The sequence below is a fragment of the Coccinella septempunctata genome, chromosome 7, assembly GCF_907165205.1.
Source record: "Coccinella septempunctata chromosome 7, icCocSept1.1, whole genome shotgun sequence".
Lineage (NCBI taxonomy): Eukaryota > Metazoa > Arthropoda > Insecta > Coleoptera > Coccinellidae > Coccinella > Coccinella septempunctata.
This window is the reverse complement of record NC_058195.1, coordinates 5894925-5918803: the sequence shown is the minus strand read 5'-3', so window position 1 is coordinate 5918803 and position 23879 is coordinate 5894925. Positions and strand designations below refer to the sequence as shown.

Genomic DNA, 23879 nt, shown 5'->3' with positions numbered 1-23879 from the left:
ATCAGTCAGAGTTTGATATTCTTATTAATTTCAGGTATTTCCGTCTGGTCCTCCACCCCCACCACCGATGAACCTCCAGAGAGGAGGCGTACCACCCCCACCCCCTCCAATGAGCAACATACCACCACCTCCGCCACCTCCCACACAACCCTTACCAACACAAAAAGTTCGTACTTCCGATCAACAGATTGTTGAACGGCCTGATATGACTAAAATAATACCCGAAAACCCGATGGGTTTGCTGAAGAAGACGGGTGGGCCAAGGATAAGGAACACGCTTCTGGAGGAGATGTATAAGAATCCAGACAGAGCAGGACCTCAGCAGGTTACCAACGTCAGCGATATGGCGAAAACGAATTCTAAAAACTTTTTTTTAGGTCCCGACGAACAAAACTTTCAGTCAATCGCCTCTGTCTCCTCAACCACAGCAAGTGAGATCTCCTCCAATCGAGAATTTCCCATACCAACCACCAGTTATGCAGAAATCTGTACCAGAGCAACAACACCAAGCATGGTCGCCTCCTGTAATAGAAAGAAAAGAACCAGCAAGGTAAATTGATTTACGTGTATCATTTTCTACCAAATTAAAAGCATATTGCGGTAACTTCTCCAAATGTTTAGGAATATCAGCCAACAACCAGAAAGAAATGTCAACGTAGGCTGTATCTACATCCCACCAGTGAGCTCCCAACCAAGCAAAACTGTTACTAGCCCCACACCTCCTTCTTCATCTCCAAAAGTCCAAACACCAGGGACTCCTACACTGAAAGAAGCTCCAAAGCCTTGGCAACAGAAGCAACAAGTCAAAAATGAGGAATCACCACAGTGGGCAAAGAAAGAACCAAGTTTCTCTCCAACTCCACCACCTCAAATGCAGGTAAAATTATTTTCGTCAGAAAAACATCAACAAATGGTCTTAATCATGTTATTTCTTCAGCATACTCCAAATCATCAACAGCAACGTCCGAGGTGGCCTCAAAATAATCCTCCAGGTCCTCAACAACAGAGATACCAAGAACCACAACAAAAACAGTCGGTTCCACCAGAAGAGAGGGAAGTGTACACTCAGAGAGTTCTACAGCCGCAGTTCGACCCAAGTAGTCATCCCAATGCAGTCTTCGTTACTCAGCCGATTATTCTTCAACACCCTGGACCTAACTACGGTCCCCCTGTTATAAACAGAAGAGAAAATGTTCCAATGAAGCAAGAGGGAGGTGTTATAACCATTCCCATCCAGATTGAGGGTAGAGAAACTCCAAACAGGTAACTTGAACACTTGAAGAAGGATTCTTCTTCATCTTCAGCAGGTAAAGGGGAGATGCTTGGTTTTTGTACCAGATTTTATCTAGGTATCTCCCACCTCTTGACACTAATCGACTCATTCAGTTGAGGATTTAAAAAATTGAGGAAAAAAATTATATTTTACACCATTTAGATTTATATTTTTATAATAATTCATTAGGTATATTGAAACTAGATTTAATGCCTGTAAAATGTTTGTCATTGACACAAGGCACACCAATCATAATCATATCTTTCGTTTCCTTCAAAGGAACTTGAGCAGGCAGCAGAGCTGGTCTAATAATCCCACCCAATCAGGCTCATTCAGGGTGATCCAAAAAATAACGGGAACTGAGGGTGAAGAAGAAAATAACGATGGAATTACTGAACACGCAGCCAGGTACCCACAACAATTTCCCGCAGAACAAATGCGAAAAATGCAGCTGAATGACACCGATCAAGAATTGCTCAACAGGTTCAAGCAAGGTGAGCAAAAAAACTGTCCAATTCTCATCAAAGCTATCTATACAGAGATATTTTTTACGTAGCTCAAAATACGCAGATTCGTCATAATGAAAATACTATCACGAAGCCTAATTTGGTGCTCGAAATGTATTTCGATGAGGAAAATCCACGATACAGGGGGGGACATATTCCTTCTAGAGTTTTCAGGATTTTAGATCAGAGCGGTAATTTTCTTTCAATATTTGTGGTGGTTGGGATGGAATTAGGTGGTGGTTATTATAATTTTCCAAACTATGGAAAAAACTTCCCACATTCTTGAGATATTAACAATCCATACAATGGTTTTTCAATTTCCTACCTAAAAAATTACTTTTTTCACATTCACAAACATTGTTTAACTTTCCAAGTCTGTACTGCCAGAATTCTCTCTTTAATAAACAGAGCATTTCTGCACCATATCAGAGCAGCTACTGATATCTAATTAGAGGGGCTAATTCATTCAATTTTCGTCGAGGTTTGAGTTGGGTTGCTCTGACGAAGTCAAATGAAACCATCTACTCTATCTCGACAAAATTGTATTTCTGTTATTAATACTTTGAGTGATGGTGGTTAGCTAGTTCGATTGAGATCGTAAGATTTGTTGATTTCGTTTATTATTCAGGAGGCGATATACATTTATTATTATTTTTTTTTTTAATTTGGGATTAAAATATTTTGAACTAGTTAAAATTGGGCATTCTTCAGATGTTGACTCAGAAAAATACCTACACGGTGAATCGACAGAACCACGTTACAAGGGAGCTACTATACCTTCCAAGGCTTTCAGACTTCTTCAAAATATGACCGATGAACCGGGTCAGAGCTCAAAAAACGGTACCTACCCTGTTTGCAATGCATGATACATTTTCGAAAACGATCAATACTCTAACTGGGGTGATGGAACAAGATACATGAAACAATAGAACTGAACTGAACTATTTTGTTGGGTTCACCTCATATATAAATTATCTAACAGCCAATTTTGGCAGCACGGGGATGAAGCTAGCGAAAATTATTCACTTTATGGATGTTGATTCAAATATTTACAGTACGACTACTTATTATTATTCTTCTTTGTGGGTTATCAGGCAAAAAATTCATTTTATTCATGAAACTTAGTCCAAAATTTCCTGGAGTAATGATTTCTTGGTATAGCGTCAACACATTGAAAAGATTTTGTAGTAGAGGTATTTATAGAACGGAAAGACCATATATTCACTCAAGTTCTGTTATTTCTTGTATTTATCACTCATTTAACACATTTGTTCTTTCAATCACTACATTCAAACACTTATCCCTTCTATCCCAAAAAACGATGTTCATATATAGTCACTTTGATATTAATGTTTTCGAATATTTGTTATATAATTTCAGTTCCCAACGATGATGGTCACAGTAAACCGCAGATAAGGCATATCCCTATACAAATTGAAGGCAAGTAAATAATAAAATTGCTGAAAGTTTTCAGTATTTTATTCAATAAACAAAAATAGCTACAAAAAAAAATAATTGGCACTGTTTCAGTTGGACAATGGACAATATAGGTGGTGTATCATATATGAAACAATTCTGCTGTTATCTTCAGAATTTAAAACTGTCTTTGATTCACTCAAATTTTCCAAGTTTAAAGTTGCAAAATATCGAAGTTTGATCAATGTCAATTTGATTTTTTCTATGTTTTTGTAGGAAACGGTGGACCAAAAACTACAACCTACGTACCTCCAAGTCAGCAGGTTCCCGCTGAAGAACCGAAAAAATATACAGGGAGTTCAATTCCCTCAAGGTCTTTCAAGATGCTGCAAGCCATGACTGCGCCTGATTCTTGCGGTTAGTTGGAGCTCTAGCCCCGTAGTTCAATGATTTTCGTGGCATACCAAACCCCTCTCGATCATTCACTTTATTAACATAGTCCTTTTAATACAACGGAGTCCTGAGGTTTTTAAAGAATTTTTCGAAGTAAAAAGTTTCAAATTGAAGAGGAATCAATCCTAGTAAATTTTGATAGTCTCGTTTGATGAGGATTGAGAATAAATAATCATGATTCAGCAACTCAAGCAAAATTCATACTCGTGGAAAATTTGTGTACTTAAATGCTCGTTAAACTATACACTTTTCTACATCAGAATATTGGCATTCCTCTTACTGATGTGTTGAATATGATTCCAATCCTATTTCGGTAAAAATTAAACCCCATTCGACTAGGCTAGTCCCCAATTGGCACAACCGCATATCAACATGTCGTTTTATTTCTAGCCAATGTCAAAGAAGCTAACGAAACGAACGAAAACTACGACTTTCCATATCAAGGAAACAATTGGGCTTTTCCCCCCGCTTACCCAATGTACAACCCCCAACCCTTCTGGCCGCCATACTTCCCCCCAGCCCCTTACAAATTCCCATCTACCGAACACAGCAACTCAGATCCGGAATTGAACAGGGCCAGCGTAAACAAAACGCCCTTACCCTATTTCGGTCATCCCGCGTACACCCCAACACGCGAGCTAGACCAAAAATCGGTCTCCAGAACCCCCACTTCGTTTTCAAGATGTTCCTCGAGTACGGAGTTGGAGAATATCAACTGGAGACAAACACCGATACCATATCCGATGTATACAAGTCCCACCACTCCAATACCGGGTAGGAGGACGCCAAAAAGGAATTTAAACGACTCTGATCCTGATTCTAAGACTCCCACACCAGTTCCCTTCTGGTACGGGTATCCTCCAACTGATGGACAAGAAAAAAGTGATAATAACTTACCACCACAGCCCAACTACAGTTATTACCCCCCTTACCCACCTTTCTACGATCCATACTACTACCCTTACTATTGTTACGGGTATCCACCAATGTTCTCCCCCCTCCCTTACATGAGACCAGGAAGTGAACCAGAAGACCTCAACGGTTATTCATCAATGGACGAAATGGCTTGCTACAATCATAAAAACCAACAACATAATAAAACACCGACTGATCAGAACGCATCAAACGTTTCACCTGAATCCGTAGTGACTCCAACACCAGAAAACGACTCCCAAACCCAGAAAGACCTCTCTAGCTCAGAATCAGACACAGAAACTGAAACCAACGATCAAGAGCCCGTTCAAAATTCTGGAAAGTTACAGACCATCAGATCCGTTACAGACATCAACATCTACAAGCAAACTGAGGACGAGTCGGATCTTTCTGAAGCTGAGGAATTATCAGACACATCCTCTAATTCAAGCGTTTACGAAGAGGAGAGGGAAGAAGAGGTAGTTCCACACCAATTAAGCGTTATTTTCGAGGTGAGTGAAGTTACAGACACCTCCAGGCAAGCTAGGGAGAGCAGCGTGTTCAGTGACTGTACAACAGTTGAAGGAATCAGAAGCGATGACGAAGAAATAGATGACTCTTTGAGCAAACAGTGGATCTCCGATAACCTTATGGAGATTGCGTCGAGGATTCAGAACAGAATTAATGCCAGAATTGAGCTAGACGACTCTGAAGTATATGCTAGTTTCACCATGAAGACACCATCACCAAGGAGGGAAATTGTATCGAAAGATGAGGATCAATCCAACATCCATAGAGAAGAAGCTGTAGTTCCTACGTATAAGGATGACCAAAACGCATCAGAGGTCCAAAATTCAGCAGAAGAAAGAAATCATGCTGAGTACGAGGAAAATTATTCTGAAGATCCCGAATCGCAGGATATGAATGTAGATAACCAAACTAACAATGAAGAAGCTGAAGAAGCTCCATCTAAAGAATCGTCGGACAGTGAAGATTGGTGGGGGGTTATAGGAAAGAATGAAGAAGATTTTCCGAGAAGGAAATCTTTCTATAGAGATTCTGACATTGCTGAGACTGATGTAGCAGAGGACAAAGTTACATCAGAGGAAAAACCCTCAAATCCAAGTGAAACAGAATTCGAACAACACGATAAAACGGAAACAAAGGAAATTATAAATGAAAATAAACCAGAAGAGAACACGCACGACGAAGATGATGTTATAACAGAACTGAATACGAAAGAAGTAACAAATCAGACCCAAATAGAAGAAATGAGTAATGAAATGAACTCAAAGGAAGCCTTTGTTGATACACTGAAGCCAGAAACAAACACGTATGAAGATGATGTGTTCTACGAGGAGGACTACAAAGAATCTACGGTTCCCAAGTTGGAGATCACTTCCGCTCACTCTAGCCATAGCAGTGCAAGCTCGAGGAGAATCTCTTGTGAATCGGATGAGTCATCCGAAAGTGAAGACAGCGATTCGAGCGAAGATGAAGGAACTAAAAACGACGTCAACAACAACGAACAAAACGTTGAGGAAGAAACAGTTGTTATACCATCCATAAAAGACAGGATACGGGCACTCCAGGAGTGCATTTCGGCCAAGAAAAAATCAACCAAGATCGAGGAAGAGATAAGGATTAGCGTGAAGAGTCAAGTGGATTCTATCGATAATGGGGAATCGAATAAAAGCAAGCCTATATCGGCTAAAAGCAGTGTTAAATCATTCGACGAAATATCAGAGGAAGATTCAGGAGTTACAGATTTGAGCAAGCAATATTCAGATAACGAGGAATTCCCAGAGCTTAGGAAAATGAGTAAATACCAAAGAGCATCCACTCATTCGAGGCTGTTTCAACTGTTACAAGAGGAATGTGAAAATGAAGAAGAAGAGGAAAATGTTCCAGAAACAAGGAAAACACAGCTCAGCTTACCCTTGAACTCCAACGTAAGCGATAAGTTAGCGGAGGAGCTGGTACACAGTATGTTGAAACAGAAGAAGGGACAGATTTTCAGGAACATGTCGGTGGATAAGCTACACGCCGCTGCCAAAAGGGTTTTGCAAGAAGACGGCGCAGATAACTGCGATACACCATCGGAAGGTACATACAGCGATTACCTATCACCCCTGAGAAACGACACAGGGAATTCAACCCCCCAAGAGTTCTACGGCCACTATAACGAGTACATGCAATATTATGACTCTTGGGCACAAGCCGCTGCCCTGCAAGAAAACGAGATCATCCAGTCCAAAACTTTCAAAATGATCCAGGAGGCCGGTCAGAAGCCCACCGTTTTTTCGACCACCCTGCCCAAATGCCCACGCGTCTTAAGCGGCAAAAATGTTCATTCCGATCTGAAGAAGCTAGTCGAAAACCCTGAAGAAACGTCCTCAATAAACAATCCCGATCCTAAATCTTGACCGAAACCCACAACGGAAGGTGGAATTTTATTTGATTTCCAATTGGTGGATCCACGATTTTAAATGAGGTATCCCACAGTTCGGTTTTTCAAGATCTTTCCACATAATCTGGATCGATCAACGTTTTTCGCAAAAGTAACTGAGCTTCGCATTATCGATGATAATGGGACGATTTTAAACAAGTGTCTTTCCTGGTTTTTCCACTTTTTACTGATTTACTGGCTTAACTCGAGGAAAGTTGTACGTAGATCTTAAAATTCAGTTAATTGTTACTTAAATTCTGGACAGTGTTTAGCCATTCGCACTATGAATGATACTCCTGCTAAGTATTGAAATAAAAAAGATAAAAAAGAAGCGAATTTTAAAAAATAGATTAAATATACACAAGGAATGTAGCATGATATGGCAGTGCAATGCTGGGTCACTACTCAGCATCATAACACTCAACAGTAGTTGTGTAAATAACTTATTTGTGTGGTGATTCTTTATCAAAAATTATTGTGGGTATTTCGTATAATTTTTTTTAGATACAACCCCTAAAGATGACACCTGAAAAGCAATTTTAAATTTTGGTGTTATCCCCCTATAACAAAAGTACTGAAAGTAGTTTATAAATTGGCCTCTTCAAAATAAAACCAATTACAATTCTTCAATATACAACTATATAGACTTCTTTTATCTTATTTGCAATGAGACACTTGTTGAAAATCGGATCCTGAACAAAAGTAGAAATCTCAAATAGTAAACTCCACCTTTCTTATATCATTTTTTATTTCCCAACATTCTTATAGAGTCACTACTGGGCAATCTTAATATAGTTATTATTACTTCGATTTTAATCCTTACGTTGTGTCATGATTAACATTAACATTATTTAAACATACCTAGTGACTTAACTCAATAAACAATATTAATCAAAGGTGTAGTTTGCTTATGAGATCGATTAAAACTACCAATTTTTGAGTTTTGATATAACTAATTTTTCATCATTTTTTAGGGAAAGAATGTTTTTATGCACGCCTTTCTGTTCTGTTTTAAATAATCAAAGTTTTCGTTATTTGAGATTGCATGCCTTTCCTATCACTACGAAATATTTTTTGAGTATAGGATAAACATCTTACATATTACCCAGTTGAATTCCTGTCTCTATTTTATATGTTATTTATATGATATGAATAGGCTTATTTTGTTTCATTTCAACGTAATATATTTCATATTCTTGTGTTTTTTTTAGGTCCAGGTCATTCTGATTTTTGAGGACAGACAGGAGGAAAACAATTGATAGCGAAGTTTTGATGTGAAAATGACCGCTAGATGTATTTGTAGACCTCAAGAATTTTTTGAGTAACTTGTTTTTCGGGCTTGTTCATTCGAAGGCATTTTTCTAGCATAATTGTAACAATAATCTTTGAATGCATGTTCGATTAGTCGAAGCAAGGAATGTTTGTCTTGTGAGCGAAATAATCACAATTTTATTGGCATATATAGTTTTGTATATTTTGATTATTTTTCGCTTGTGTTGATTTTTAAGATATTATATAATTGTTATCATTGTGGAAATGAAACAAACATGTATTTTTCAATAAATTTGTTGAAACTTTGGCGTTTTCTTGATGAAGAATCCTGAATAAATTTCATAGACCTCGGCACAACCGGTCTTGAGAAAGTTTCAACTGAACCCATCTTTTTGGGAATTTTTCGGTGGTCAACTTGCGAGTAGTTATTTCTTCCAGGAAAATGATTGCAGATCTAAATGTGATACATGGTCTAAAAGAGCAACTCTTCTAGTGAAAAATCTGAGAATTTCATCCATTTCGGCACAACTGTTCGGTCTTGAGAAAGTTTCAGCTAACCCCATCTTTTTGTGATTTTTTCGATGGTCAACTTGCGAGTAGTTTTTCTTCCAGGAAAATTATTGGAGATCTAAATGTGATACATATTCTGAAAGAGCAACTCATCTAGTAATAAATCTGAGAATTTCATCCATTTCGGCACAACTGTTCGGTCTTGAGGAAGTTTCAACTGACCCCATCTTTTTGGACATTTTTCGATGGTCCACTTGCGAGTAGTTTTTCTTCCAGGAAAATTATCGCAGATCTAAATGTGATACATGTTCTAAAAGAGCAACTCTTCTAGTGAAAAATCTGAGAATTTCATTCATTTCGGCACAACCGTTCGGTCTTAAGGCAGTTTCAACTGACCCCATCTTTTTGGGCATTTTTCGATGGTCAACTTGGGAGAAGTTTTTCTTCCAGGAAAATGATCGCAAATCTTAATGTGATACATATTCTAAAAGAGCAACTCTTCTAGTTAAAAATCTGAGAATTTCATCCATGTCGGCACAACCGTTCGCTCTTAAGGAAGTTTCAACTGACCCCATCTTTTTGGGAATTTTTCGATGGTCAACTTGCGAGTAGTTTTTCTTCTTTATCAAAATTTGGTACATATTATGAAAGAGCAACTCTCCTAGTAATAAATCTGAGAATTTCATCCATTTCTGCAAAACCGTTCGGTCTGGAGGAAGTTGCAAATGACCCCATCTAGGAATTATTTCCATTGCCCGCCTTGTTCCTAGGTATCGCAATAAAAAACAACATTGAATAAATAATCAATATTTTTATTCATTAAACTATTTTAGTCAATTATATACAAATTTCATAATATACAGATCGATTTAAAATTAACCTAAAATTTCCCATAAAAGTGGCACAATCAATGCGTTATTTTCCCAAGCCCACGAACGTCTCATCCATCAGTTCGTCTGGAGAGATGGCCCTGGGACTGGGATGGGGGGCTGGAGATTTAACTATGTGCACACTGACGGAAGGCGACGGTGGATAAGGAGCTGTTGCTGTTTTCGCACCAGCGCTCCCTTTGCTGAAATCCAACAATATATCGCAGTCAGCCATGCTGCTCCCTTTCTTAGTCTCTCTCTTGTCGCGTGGTGCATCCGGCGCCGCGAATTTAGCCAAGTCCATCGCCGTTTTCATCGAAAGACTAAGAGGTTGTTGGTCCGTTGAAGGGACTAGAAATCGAAAACGTTTGCTATTTTCAGCAAAGGGAAAATACAGTCAGTAAACATTTAAGAGATTATCACGTGGAAATCAAGATTGCCTGGGACCTTAAACCCTGTAATATTCTACATAAATCACTTGGCAAGTCTTTCGTAATACACTCGAATAAAAACTTCGACATTGCGTCTACAGATAGCCATCCATAAAAATGCACCTGGCTTCTTTTTACAGTATCTCAGCCCCCTCGTAATTTTGCGTTATTTTGGTACGTGAAAACCCATAGAAAAGGCACAAGTTTCTACAGATGAAGAGCCTCGGAAGAAAGTTGCGCTTCCATCCTAGAAAAAAAATTCAACGACTGATTCGGTAGCTGTTTGAATGTGAAATAAAATGTTTTTTAATGATGAAATCAAAGCCATAATGATGGACTCACCAAGTTACATGACAATTATCCCCGAAATTAGAAAAACGAAAATGTGAAATTATTAAAAACAGGGCTTATGAGAAGAATTCAAGTATAAATCCATTGAATTCATCAATTATACTTACTGACAAAGAAACTGCAACGCCGAGAAGGAGCTGTTTAAATTTAAATTTTTTTTGGTAAAACATAGATAGTACAGCAGGAGTAAACGATTATTATTTATTTTCTATTTTTCATTTGACTTGTCCTATACATTGTAAATGTCTTAAGGTACCAATAAATACCTAATTATTATATTATTTTATCAATGCATTGAGATGAACAGCCACAAATACGCGCCAGTTGTCCTGCTAATTGTTTATTCATGTGAAATTTTTGTTCAAAGGTGAAGTTCATCTTGATTGAAACTTCCTTCAATTTCTTTTACTTATATTGATGCAAGATGATTTTTGTTGCAGAATTTAACATTCTTGTAATTATCTGTTAATTCCTTCGGGAGATACCCATTCCCAACCACTGCAACATATGCATTTCATCTTCGGGTTAATATTTTTGAAATCTACAACTGATGTAACGTATTCAAACTTTAGCCAAAGAAAACTCTCCTCAAGCTAGTGCATATTATATTATACTGATCTCTTGTATTTTCCATGCAAATAACTGGATTTGGTATGCCTTCAATCAGTTTGTATAAACTTCAATTATGTTCGTTACATAATTTCCGAAGAGATTCGACATTGTGATAAAATACGAAGTAACAGAAACTTTTACATAGAACAAGCAACATAGCGTTGATTTAAAACCCAAAAATGTTTTGACAACCGTCATAACCCCACATTTTCGTACTATACAGAGTGAAATGTGTCAAATTTCCATGGCCAACCGACTGCTAAAATAAAAGAGAATGGAGTATATGTTTTACCAAAAAAAAATTTGAAATTTTAACAGCTTCCTCTGGGTGTTTCTTCGTCAGTTAGTATAATTTATCAAGCAACATTTATTCTTCTCACCACACCCTGCTTCATAAGATTCTGAATCCAAAATTTACAAAATCACCTAATGAACGAATTGAGCTCTCGAACAGAGCAAATTCACTTACATCCGGTCCCGTAGGTCTTGTTGGCAACGGAGTTAGAAATCGGATAAGAGATCGCGAGGGGATCTCTTCGACCGCTCTCATCTTCCTCGTCTTTTCTGTTCAACATCGACGGGTTCTGCGTAATACTGTTCAGGTTGTTCCTCATCTTGCTCTCCATCGATTCCAGGATTTTGTTGTTCGGGATGGCCAGGGGGTATTTGGAGTCGCCCTTCGGCATCAGATCGTAAATTTTTGAATCCGAAGGGCTGCGGCTGAGATTGTTGGGATTTTCCTGAAAAATTGATAATTGCGAAAACGAGTGACAGAGGATCAAGCGAAGTACTTGTTGAATCTCTCGGAAATACAATAGGTGCCATTAAGTGTCACGAGTACCATATTTTGTGAAACTTGTGAACGGTAGCAAGTAAGGCTCAGACGATACCATTGTAGTTGGGGAGCCCATGAGGGAAATTCGGGATTTACTCGAGCGTGTCAGATTAATATAAGGGGAGATACCTTGGACCCTGTAGAGTACCTCTACCAAAAATTTGATCTGTATATGGGTGGAATTGCCTAGGACAACCTGTTAGAATTGTACATACTCGAGCGTGTCAGATTAAGATATACGAGGATATATTGAAAAATTCTTAGCCTACTATAGAACCAAACAAAATTTCAATGTCAAAATATTTTATTGCTCAACATATTCTCCTCTTAATTGAATACATTTATTACAGCGAACCTGCAACGTCTCTAGACCTTTCAAAAAATATGTTTCTTCTTGCTCTGCAAACCAGACCTCCAAACCTTTTATTACCTCCTCGTTGGAAGAAAATTTACGACCTTTCAAACTTTTTTTCAGTTGGGGAAAGAGATGATAGTCGGATGGAGCCAAATCTGGTGCATAAGGGGGATGCTCTAGTGATTCAAACCCTAAATCACGAATTTTTCATGGCAACATGAGATTTGTGCGCAGGGGCGTTGTCCTACAAAAACAAAACACCTTTGGATAGCTTTCCGCGCCTTTTCTCTTTAATTTTTTTTTCGTACAGTGGTCAGTAATGTCGAATAGTAATCTCCGGTTATTGTTCTACCCTTATCCAAAAAATCAATCATGATTACTCCATGGCAATCCCAAAAAACTGAAGCAAGAACTTTTCCAGCAGATTTTTGGACATGAAACTTCTTAGGCCTTGGATAACCAGAGTGTCGCAATTCCATCGATTGTTGCTTTGCTTCTGGATCGTAGAAATTTACCCAAGTCATAGTAACAATTCGGTTTAAGAAGTGTACATCGTTTTCAAATCGAGCACAGATCGAAAGCGATGCTTCTACCCATGCACGCTTTTGGTCGACATTCAAACATTTGGGGATCCATTTTGAGGCAATTTTTCTCATGCCCAAATTGACGTGAACTATATGATGAACGTGATCGTATGAAATATTCAGTGCTTCAGATATCCGTTTTAGCCCAATTCGACGGTCTGATAAAATCATGTCATGAACTGCATCGATATTTTCGGGGACTGACACAGAAACTGGCCTTCCCGATCGGTCATCATCTTTTTTGAAGCTTGCAGTCCAAATCTTCGTGAATCTGCTTACATCTGAACCCTTTTAAATACAGGTACTTGATAATGGCTCGATACTCCAATTTTCACGAAAAAAAATATAATCTGGCAGTCTTATCAAGCCGAAACAATAAAAATTGGCCGTAAAGGTCATGAAAATCAGTTTTTTCGAATTATCTCCTCTCCTGGGCCTCAAAGTGTTTTCGCATTCATTATAAAAGTTGTAGAGCATAACATTTTCTAAAAATTTTGTCCGAAGCAATTTTTTCTACGTTTAAACGTTTTTGAAATATAAGGCGATGAATGTACATCAGACTGGGTTTCTACATTGACCTTGGCCTTTCGCATGTGTGGCTAAGCTCCTCGCCCTTATCGTCCTCTAACCCGAAAACGGTTAGAAGTATGTAAAATTGCTTCAGACAAAAGTTGTATAGAATTTTATTATCTACAACTTTCATAATGAATACAGAAACGATTAGAGATACGGGAAGGGAGATATTTCAAAAAAATTCCTCTTTATCATCTTCAAACTGTCAGATTGAGGAAAACCCCCCTGATTAGTGTCAAATTAATGGGTCAACACGTCAGCATCGCTGATATTAACCATCTGTATGAAAATCTGACACGCTCGAGTATGTACAAGTAACGATTTTTTCAAAGGACTGCTGTAACCTTGCATCACATCCGAATTGTCAGTCTCTTGAAAAGAAGCTTCCTTTGGGACCAATTAACATACCCTCTAAAAATCTGACACACTCGAAAAAATTTTTTTAACTATTTTCAACTCTTCCTTACGGCCAACCCCACTACGCAAACTGTCAGATTAACATGAATTTATTATCAGAGACACGTAGGGCATATAAAGTATCTTGATCTGACACGCTCGAGTATGTACACCTGACGATTTTTTATTACATCTTTGAAAACCTGCAGACGCTTTCCCCACCGCTGAAAGTGCATACATCATAGAACCTTTTTTTTCTTTCCACCAATCTTCAAAATCCACTAGGTCTCCACGAAGCTCGAGTAAATCCCGACTTAGCATCTGTCCGAATCAACCGAGGTATGCCGAATTTTCGAATTTGTTGAATTACCTTGGAACCAGACTTCTTATCCTCCATCTGAGCTGACCCCATCCTAGCGGACAATTTCGGAATCTGAAAGTTCTTATCCAACTGCTTCACCAAACCCTCCATCTTCAGGGACGAGTTGTACTTGAAGGCGGTGTCCGGTTCGTCCTTAGGGGTGGGACTCGATTTACCCCTCTCCCTAGAGGAAAACACGGACTTTTCCGAACTGCTCTTTCCCAACTTCGATATTCTGTCTTTCGTCTGACCGCTCGCGCTCGCCTTCGACGACTTGTTGCTGGAAGACAAGGATGAAGCGACTGAGGTAGATTTGGGGCTAGAAAGCGTAAGTTTCGGCGAATTCTTGGAAGATGTCGGCATGGAAGATGAAGAAACGGAGGATGAAGATTTCTGATTCTGCAACTGCTGCTGCTGAGGTTTTTTAGATGCAGGACCGCTGTTGACCCCTAGAAGATTTCACTGAATCACCTGCTTCATTATACAGGGTGTTTCATGAGTCGTTGGCCATAGCATGGTGAATGCAGATCATCCGTATCTCCGAAACTAATAGCCTTAGGATACAAAACAAGCAAGTTTTCTGAAAAGCCCGGATGACCTGCATTCACCATTGAGCTATGGCCAACGACTCATGAAACACCCCGTATAACTTCGTCAACTAACCTGGTTTCAAGCCCGTGTGAACTTTGGGGGACCCGGTCTTCGTAGCAGCGTTCTTCACCGCGTCTTTGGTCCTCGTCTTGTTGATCGTCAGTTTTATGCCGTCCGAACTTGGTTTCACCATGTATTCGGAGTTTTTTGGATCTCCCGATTTGTTCGTTGTGTTCTTCGAGTCGCCAGACTTGGAAATCTGACTGCTGCCACTGCTCCGGTCTCTTTCAAGTCTGTTGTTGATTTTTCCGGAGAGATCGGTGCCTGATTCACAGTGCTGTGCGGATTTTAACTTATCCACGATGGCCGACAACATGCCTGAGGAAAAAACTTCAGGTAAACATCGGCGTAATCAACAGCGGTCGATTACCCTAATTCTATCAACTTTACAAAAAAAGGTAACAAATGAAACTTTCCTTTTTTTAAGTAAGGCATCTCCTAAAATTATTTAAAACTATACAAAGCGTTTCGTTTCTTCTGCACAGCTATCAACTTCGTTATTTTAAATGGAACACCCTATATATTTTTACATTTTTGAATTCCTTGTTGAATTTGAATATAAGTTTGATAACACAACTATGTCTGAATTCTCAACGGTTTTCGAGAAATTCGACTTTTTATCAATATTTTGACAGTTTGAGGTACTTACATAAAGGACTAAGGCTCCGTCCCTATTCAAAGTAATTGATCCAAATTTGGACCGCGTCTAGTCAATAAATGATACACTAAAAATTTTCTTTGTGAATAACCATATTACATACAGGGTCCACGAAAACGTAGATCCATTATCAAAACAGAAATTCTTCGAAATCTTCATTTTTTCAAATGGCAACCCATATTTTTTTCTGTTCATTATTTAAACATTTTTCGTTCGATTTTAATTGTTTTAAATAATGAACAGAAAAAAATATGGGTTGCCATTCAAAAAAATTAAGATTTTGAAGAATTTCTGCTTCGATAATGGATCTACGTTTTCGTGGACCCTGTATATAATATGGTTATTCAGAAAGAAAATTTTTAGTGTATCATTCATTGACTAGACAAAGTCCAAATTTGAATCAATTACATAGAATAGGGACGGAACTATAGTCCTTTATGTAAGTACCTCAAACTGTCAAAATATGGATAAAAAGTCAAATTTCTCGAAAACCGTTGAGAATTAAGGCATAGTTGTTTCATCAAACTTATATTCAAATGCAACAAGGAATTCAAAAATGTGAAAATATATAGGGTGTTCCATTTAAAATAACGAAGTTGATAGCTGTACAGGGTGGGCAAAATTCGTTGTCTACTGAGAGGATCTCGAGAACTATAGCAGCTAGAAGAAAATGGATGACACATTCTCCAGCTCTTTTTTCATGACTAATCCAAATCTGAAAACAGAATCGGCCTATCATTTTTAGATTTCGAGTTATAAACAAAAATTGAGATTTTGACGATTCCGAAAAGTTCTCATAACTTTTTTGTCTTTGAAGTTACAGATCTGAAACTTGGAACCATCTTAGGCACTTTCATTCGTAGAATCTACTGACAAAAGTTTTTTCCCACTTAAAAAAAATCAAATTGAATAAAAGTTTGCATTTAAAAAATGAAAGTTCACCTAATGATTCGAAATGAAGAAATATTTAGAGCTCATCAGTGGATTCTACGTAAAAAAGTGCCTGTAGAAGGTTCAAGTTTCAGATTTCTAACTTCAAAGACAAAAAAGTTATGAGAACTTTACGAAATTGTCAAACTCAAAAACGAAGTATCGTGGGAGGCTGCGGTTTTCACCATTCTTTGTTTCTCCGGAAAAGAGCTCGAGAATGTATCATCCGTTTTCTTCTAGCTGCTATAGTTCTCGAGATCCTCTCGGTAGACAACGAATTTTGCCCACCCTGTAGAGAAGAAACGAAACACTTTGTATAGTTCTGAATAATTTCAGGAGATGTTCTACTCAAAAAAAAGGGAGTTTATTTTAAACTCTTCTTTGTAAAGTTAATGGAATTAGAGTAATCGACCGCTGTCCCATGGCGCGGACACCCTGTACCATTCACACTGATATTTTTTACCTTTCCTCCTGGCCTGGTTCAGGTTGCCGCTGGAATCCGAAGCGCCACCTGGCGCTATCTGATTTTCCTGCGGAGATATCATCTCAGTGTTGAAATTAGAATCCGTAGTTTTCGTCTTAGAGGAAGATTTATTTTTCGAACTGGCGGTGGTCGACTGGAAGGTCGACGACTGTTTCTTCTCCTTATCTCTCGACGATTCCTTGAGGCCGGACTTGGTTTTCGACTCCGACTTACTGTTGGGCGAATTGGTGGCGTTTTTAAGGGTGGACATGCTGGGTTTGCCGGAACCGCTCGCCGATGGATGTTTGGGGGATGTACCTTGAAAGAAATCTACTCGGTTAGTTGTCGACTTTGCCTGAACCACATCTTGAAAAGGGTAAAACAACTCACCGTGGCTTTTCGGACTCGATATGCCCAAACCGTGTTTAGGGCTGCTTGGAACGTGGGCTGGGCTATGCTTCGGACTGTGATGACCCTTGAGACTCTGCTTGGCCAAGCTAGGACTTAATTTTCCGCTCAAACTCCTGTGGGTGGGTGATGCCGAATACTTTAAAATGCCCGGAGAGGAGGGCGTACTGAGAGAGGGTGGCGGAGACTCTGATGGTTTGATACTAACGGAGACGGGTTTAGAAAGGGGATCTTGCTTGGGTGGAATCTGAAAGATGTCATTGATTGCAAAAACTACGAGTAATTGTACAGGATTGGCAAAATTCGTTGTCTACTGAGAGGATCTCGCGAACTATAGCAGCATCTCTCTCTTTTTCGGAGAAACAAAGAATGGTGAAAACCGCAGCCTCCTACGATACTTCGTTTTTGAGTTTGACAATTTCGTGAATTTCTCATAACTTTTTTGTCTTTGAAGTTACAAATCTGAAACTTGAACCTTCTACAGGCACTTTTTCACGTAGAATCCACTGATGAGCCCAAAATATTTTCTCATTACTAATCATGAGGTGAACTTTCATTTTTTTAAATGCAAACTTTTATTCAATTTGATATTTTTGAATTGGGAAAAATCTTTCGTCGGTAGATTCCACGTATGAAAGTGGCTAAGAAGTTTCAAGTTTCAGATCTGTAACATCAAAGACAAAAAAGTTACGAGAACTTTTCGGAATCGTCAAAATCTAAATTTTTGTCTATAACTCGAAATCTAAAAACGATAGGCCGATTCTGTTTTCAGATTTGGATCAGTCACGAAAAAAGAGCTAGAAAATATATCATCCGTTTTCTTCTAGCTACTATAGTTCTCGAGATCCCCTCAGTAAACAACGAATTTTGCCCACCCTGTATTGAATCATTCAATTACCTTTTCTGGGGGACCCATGGGACTCTCATCTCGTTTTCTTTTCCTTTTTTTCTCCATCCGACTCTTTTCATCCGACTTACTCTTGCTACTCTTCCTTTCTTTGTACTTATCGTCTGATGAAGACTTGACTTGAGGAAGCGGCGTGATTGTTATTGTGCTCGGTATGAGGGACGACGTAGAAGGACTCATAGACGACAGTTCAATCGATGAACGTCTCTCAGGTAATCCTCCTTAGAAAGTTTCAAGCTATTGAATATGAAGATCGATAAAAATCGAACGCATTTACCTTGAACGTAAGAAGGACTGGCAGTGTTTGAGATTGGCGTGATGCTCACATTGGAAGGTACTAGATTTTTGTCGTTCAGATCGGACAGCATATCCATAGGGGACTTGACTTCCGAGTTCTGCCTAAATTTTTCGTTCATTTCTTCCTCCGTGTCTTCCCTGTCGGAGTCTACGTTTTTCTCCATACCCCCCAATTCGGAGGAGTCCATGGTGGACAACTCTAGGTCAGACTGAAATCTGCATCCAAAATGACCAGATTAGCCTTCGTTATCGGAATGCAAGAACCGAGTAATTGAACTTAAGATGTACCCATCTTAGACCTGTTTGCACCAAACGCACTTAATGTTAAGTGTCCCTTAAAATGAACCCTCAACTTAAATTACGTTGCACCAACTGTTAAGTGACATTTAAATGGCTAAAGCAAGCTTTAAATTTAAGCGCTCTGGTAATGACCACTTAGGTATTAGGGCGGGATTCTAACCTAAAATAATTTGTTGAACTCATAAACTGGCTGCAGAACTGCTGTGGTTTTTCTAATAACGTCGAGTACCTTTTATTTTACAATCCATTTCATTATCAATAATAATGCTAATTCAGCAACAAAAAGTTGTCACTCTTTGATAATAATATAATAGTTTACATACTTGAAACTGACTGACAGGACAATAAAGTTAGGTTAATGAAATGACAACGATCATCGGCAACCGGCCAACCAATGAAAAGGCTTTATTGGACTAGAATGAAGGTGCACCAAAATAAAAAACTGAAATATCACTAGATATGAAAACTTAAAGGCCCCTTACTTAAGATTCTGTTAAGCCGCAGTTGTGCAACTGACAATAAAATTAAGCGTCCATTAACTTTAAACTACGCTTAGTTAAGTACTCATTTTAAGGGGGATTGGTGCAAACGGGCCTTAAGACTTAAAATTGTAGAAAATTAACGCTTCACATATTATTTTCGAGGAAGAACAGCCAGTCCAACGAAAGGAAAAATACAGTTGATCATAAAGATTGCCAGAGTTTGTTGAAGCCAATTTTTCCTCTTCAAATTAAAGATTCTCAAGTTGAAATGAAATATTTTGAATTATTTCTGTGCTGCCAGTCAAAAGCTTAATTTTTAGGCTTGCTAACTACATCATCAACATTTTATGTCGACTCCTACATATGTTTTGACATTATTTCGACAGATCAGATGATTTCTTCACATGACCTGTTTAGTAGATTATCATATAGGATATAAAAAATGCAATAATTACCCTAAAGAGGCAGAATTCGAATTGACTAAGTCAGTGGCGTCCTGATGCGAAAGAAATGTACTTCCTGAGGTCGAATCGCTGCTGTTAGAGCTCTCCAAGAGAACATCTTCATCTCCCGCCTTCCGGCTTTTGGACCTCCAGGAATCCTCTCCACTCCTGGATCTTTTTTGTCCTCTTTTGGTACTTTTCTCATTACCTGGAGAAAGGAATTTCGAGCTGAATTTCTCCAACAATCAGATCAATTTCTAACAGATATACAGAGTATAGCACTGGGAGTGCCCACATTATACAGGGTGAGCCTTTTTTTCAACAGGAGGTAAAACTGGTCAACATGAAGCGTTTCACCATAAATCACCTATACAAAAAGCCTCATCTGTCAAAACGCCCTGTATTTGGAGAAATTCTTTTCTTATTCGTATGAAATTTGATACATTAGACCAATTGAGCTTCTTTTTCAAGATATGTGCAAGGATTAACGACTTCCGGTTGTACAGAAAATGGATATAAATGATCATTTTGTGCAGATTATATGAAGCTGAGTACTTTTCAAATAATTCACTGTTTTTTGATATGTGGGACACCCTGTACACCTCTATCCAATTCCAGATAGGCTAAGATCATACCGCAAACCAAAATTTGAAAATTTTCCCAAAGCTCGATATCCAATTAGCGAATTTACTGCGTATTTCGAATAAAGCCGACTGATTGCTCACCTGGGGCCCCCAGCAGTTCGAGCACCCCCTCAGAAGACGGGAAATTCTGAAAATTCGGATTCGACATCAAGCTCTCGTTCAGGAACATCTCCCTCTGCATCGCATTGGAGGTCTGGGTGTGACAGAGCTCCTGTTTGACCCTGTTCCCCCCGCCCCCGTCCAGACCCTCGAACTCCGGCAGATTACCACCCCCCGGACCTCCGACTCCCCCCTTGGGCCCGCTTCCGCCCCCGGGGTCGCAGGAGTCGAGGGGTAAACTAAAATTTTCGTGTCCGTTGCTGCCTAGTCCAAAGTGGTTCCTCCTGTCGTGGGACTGCCTCTCCCAGAATTGGATGATGGACCGTATCATCACGGGAATCGAGAAGCTCTTATTTAGTACCCTTGATACCAGTTCTGACGCTTTGTCTGGGGCGTTTGGTGGTGGCGGAGTACCCGGAGTGTGGATCTTGCAAGTTAACCTTGAGATATCCGAGAGATCCATCTCGGCAGTTGCCATGCTCTCCTCTGTCGGATGTTCCAAAGATATCGAGATATGCGTCCAAGAAAGGGCGGTTATTTCAATCATGAAAACATTCTCGAAAGCTGCAAAAAATTGATCAAATCACTCTTGGATTTACCAAATGAAAACACAGGTACTCACTCTGCTGACTTTTTGGCCTAACACAGCTTGAAATTAGGGTATTAAAGAGAGCCTGTTGTCTCAACAAAACCAATATCTGGGCTACCTTAGTTGGATGAGTGAAAGGAATGCTATTAACAAGAATTCCCTCGACATTTTTGTTATCAGTCATAAAATAACAGTGGTTTTGATCTGGCAGATTCTGTGGAATTTACTTCATCAATCTCATTTCATTAATATGAAATATTTAAACTTACCACAAACAGTCCCCTATTATTTTCAGACCTCATTTTCCCGTTACTGCACTGAGACACAATCAAGTCTAAAAGGGGCCGTCTATTTGTGAAATCCAGCCACTCTAGTTCCGTGACCACCTGAAGCTGCCTAGCCAGAGCTACACACATAGGTAACGGTTTGTTCAACTTGAGAACGAAAGTCGCTGGTATAACGGAACTATTTTGGCCGCTTAGTGGTGCAAAAGAAGGAGAACTAAAAAAATATCAGTTTGAAACACAATTTCAAACAGATTCTTCAAACCAACCTTTTGCCATTCATTGTCCTACTGACAGTGATAAGAGTTGTTGTTTGCAATTTGTGAGCAGCTGAACCTTCCATACAAACTGTAACACTGTAACCTAAATTCTTACTAGATATCAGTTCCGCACTTATGGGTTCCAGTTCTCCCTTACTAATATTGATCAAATCATAGGGTGAAATAAAATAAGTCAATTTCATAGGATGACCCCCTTTTCTCTTTTCCAGTATACCAACAGGAGATTTATAAATCGAATTGAAAGGCTCTTTCAAGAAAGAATGTAATTGAGCGAGTGTGCTTAAATCTGTTTCTAAAGATTGCAAGGCTGTGAAAGCTTTACTTTTTACTTTTTTCTCGGCATTCAACTGATAAATAGAAGCGAAACCTTCTAATTGTGCAGTAAAATCTTGGAAATCTCCCCTTGACAAGCAACTAACTAATTCAGCACAGCTTTGCTGTTCCATTTTACCCTCATGATGTACTTTAACATCTTGTACTGCACCTGAAGTGTCCAATAGAATTTCTAAATAAAACATATCTGAGGATATAAAAAGTTGGACATCTGATGGACCAACTACAAATTTCAACCTGAAATACCACTTTTCAATAGAAAACGTTCAATATTTGAATATTATAAGAACATACCCTAACTGTCTAGTTAAACTTTCTAATCTTTCAACCATACTTTGTAATGAAGTAACTTTCATAGATTGTTGTAAGGTATCTAAACATTTCTGATGCTGACTCTTTTCAACACTGTCTAGAGCATATCTTTTATCCTAGAAAAATTGAGCATGCCATAATTCTAAAGGGAGCAATGCATGATTTAAATTCACATACCAGCATAGTCATTCTGACATTTTTTGAAATTTCAGGTAATGTCTTGTATTGGGCTGTTTTAGATCGCAATTTTTCCATGAGTATTTCTAGTTGCCAATCCTTACTTTTATCGGATTCGCAAGGTGCCATAGCTGCATTACCTAAGAAAAAAAAATTCAAATTGCACATTTAGGACATCATAAATGAGTTATCGTACCATTAGATACCCGATTCATCATTTCGGCTTAATGAATATTTGATCTTGGAACAAATTAAGCATGAAATTAAATAAAAAAATATAATATTTATCAAGGAATTTCAACTAATGGAATTTTATCGGACATCGTACATCACTGTTGATATACAGAAGACGAGCATCTGTCACCCACAGTTGTCACTTGTCACCCGGAAAAATGTCAGACCGGTACACAGACGAAGATATTATGAACTTTTTTTTTGTTAATTTTTATCTCAGCACAGTAAATGAGAGTACTCTACCAAAGAGGTTCCTCTTTGACTTTACCCTCCATCTCATCTTATGTTCAAGTAAAAGAAAAGAAACTGACTTCTGAAATCGGTCAAAGATCAACCAAAGAAGAGACAACTCTGAACCGAACCCTCTTTGAGAGGGTGAGGGTACTCTAGCTCTAGAACACTGATTATGATCACGTGACCCGAATTTCAATCGAAAAAATGGTCGTAGAAATATAGATGTAGCTATTTTCTAGGGATTCGTGGGAATCATCCATTAGCACCATGTTCAAGAGGAAGAATAGTACATTATTTGCGATACGGGGTTGAAAAGTCTCAGAGGCCGGCGTATATTTTAAAAAAATTGTAGAAGATGGTGAAAAACACGATACAATTCTCGAGATCGCGTTTCATATAACGTTATAAAATAACTTATTTCGATACATATAGTTCGGAAAATGTTCCCTTATGTTTTTTCATGCAAATAATACACAGGGTTCAAAAAATCCGTCGTTGGATAGACAATGGAAAAAGCACATAGGTATTTTCTATTTGAACTCCAGCTATTTTCATTTTCATTTCATTCTGACGAATCCTAAATCGAAGAAACATGAATCTTTGCGAATTTCACATCGTTATAATACCAAGGACACAAATGAAGTGACACACGAATGAATTAATTCTTCTCAAACTGGAGTTATTGCGAAATCCGTTAATTCCAAAAGATAAGTCTGCGTGAGAGTCCAGAATGTTATATTATAGCCATTGTCCAGGGCCGATTTCTTCATTCAGAGCAAGCAGTACATAAATCAAAAACGTTGGGTTTTTCCAACATAACACATTCATATACAGCGCCAGCCAAAAGTCCCGCAAAAATCCATTTAATTATAGAATATGGCTTTCGCAAACTGAACTGAAAAACATAAGTTATTGCTAGAAAGCTTGGAGGGATGTTTTTCATTATTTTTCCAGAAATCAGAATTTAACTATCTTATGAAAAGGGAACTGAGAAA

At 38.6% G+C, this 23879-nt stretch overlaps 2 protein-coding genes across 9 annotated transcripts in view; one reads left to right on the top strand and one right to left on the bottom strand.

Moving 5' to 3' along the window:
• The window catches only part of LOC123318012 (trithorax group protein osa), a 29220-nt gene extending 20633 nt beyond the window's left edge, over positions 1 to 8587 (top strand). For 3 of the 5 annotated variants that reach the window (XM_044904667.1, XM_044904668.1, XM_044904666.1), the window contains exons 4-13: positions 35 to 325; positions 378 to 550; positions 622 to 877; positions 938 to 1263; positions 1553 to 1767; positions 1830 to 1970; positions 3160 to 3219; positions 3472 to 3612; positions 4039 to 7054; positions 8221 to 8587. In XM_044904667.1, coding sequence (XP_044760602.1) covers positions 35 to 325; positions 378 to 550; positions 622 to 877; positions 938 to 1263; positions 1553 to 1767; positions 1830 to 1970; positions 3160 to 3219; positions 3472 to 3612; positions 4039 to 6986 — 4551 coding nt within the window. In that variant the 3' untranslated portion in view covers positions 6987 to 7054; positions 8221 to 8587. Of the gene's footprint in view, positions 1 to 34; positions 326 to 377; positions 551 to 621; positions 878 to 937; positions 1264 to 1552; positions 1768 to 1829; positions 1971 to 2490; positions 2620 to 3159; positions 3220 to 3471; positions 3613 to 4038; positions 7055 to 8220 lie in introns of all 5 variants that reach the window. The other 2 variants (XM_044904669.1, XM_044904670.1) reach the window with 2 other exon arrangements.
• Positions 8588 to 9582: 995 nt separating this feature from the next.
• Positions 9583 to 22780, bottom strand: LOC123316822 (mediator of RNA polymerase II transcription subunit 1). 4 transcript variants are annotated; one of them, XM_044903068.1, is made up of 16 exons: positions 22613 to 22780; positions 22417 to 22556; positions 22222 to 22355; positions 21583 to 22164; positions 21299 to 21530; positions 21063 to 21243; positions 20423 to 21004; positions 19710 to 19905; positions 18453 to 18688; positions 18167 to 18396; positions 17251 to 17515; positions 16861 to 17190; positions 14822 to 15127; positions 14168 to 14607; positions 11524 to 11794; positions 9583 to 10011 (listed from the first exon to the last, which is right to left on the bottom strand). In XM_044903068.1, exons 1-16 carry the CDS (start codon positions 22632 to 22634, stop codon positions 9707 to 9709), a joined length of 4452 nt encoding a protein of 1483 aa, XP_044759003.1. In that variant the 5' UTR covers positions 22635 to 22780; the 3' UTR covers positions 9583 to 9706. The 4 variants fall into 4 exon arrangements, with proteins under 4 accessions (XP_044759003.1, XP_044759005.1, XP_044759004.1 ...); XM_044903070.1 differs by having other exon boundaries at positions 16861 to 17178; XM_044903069.1 differs by having other exon boundaries at positions 18167 to 18393.
• Between the last annotated feature and the right edge of the window lie 1099 nt (positions 22781 to 23879).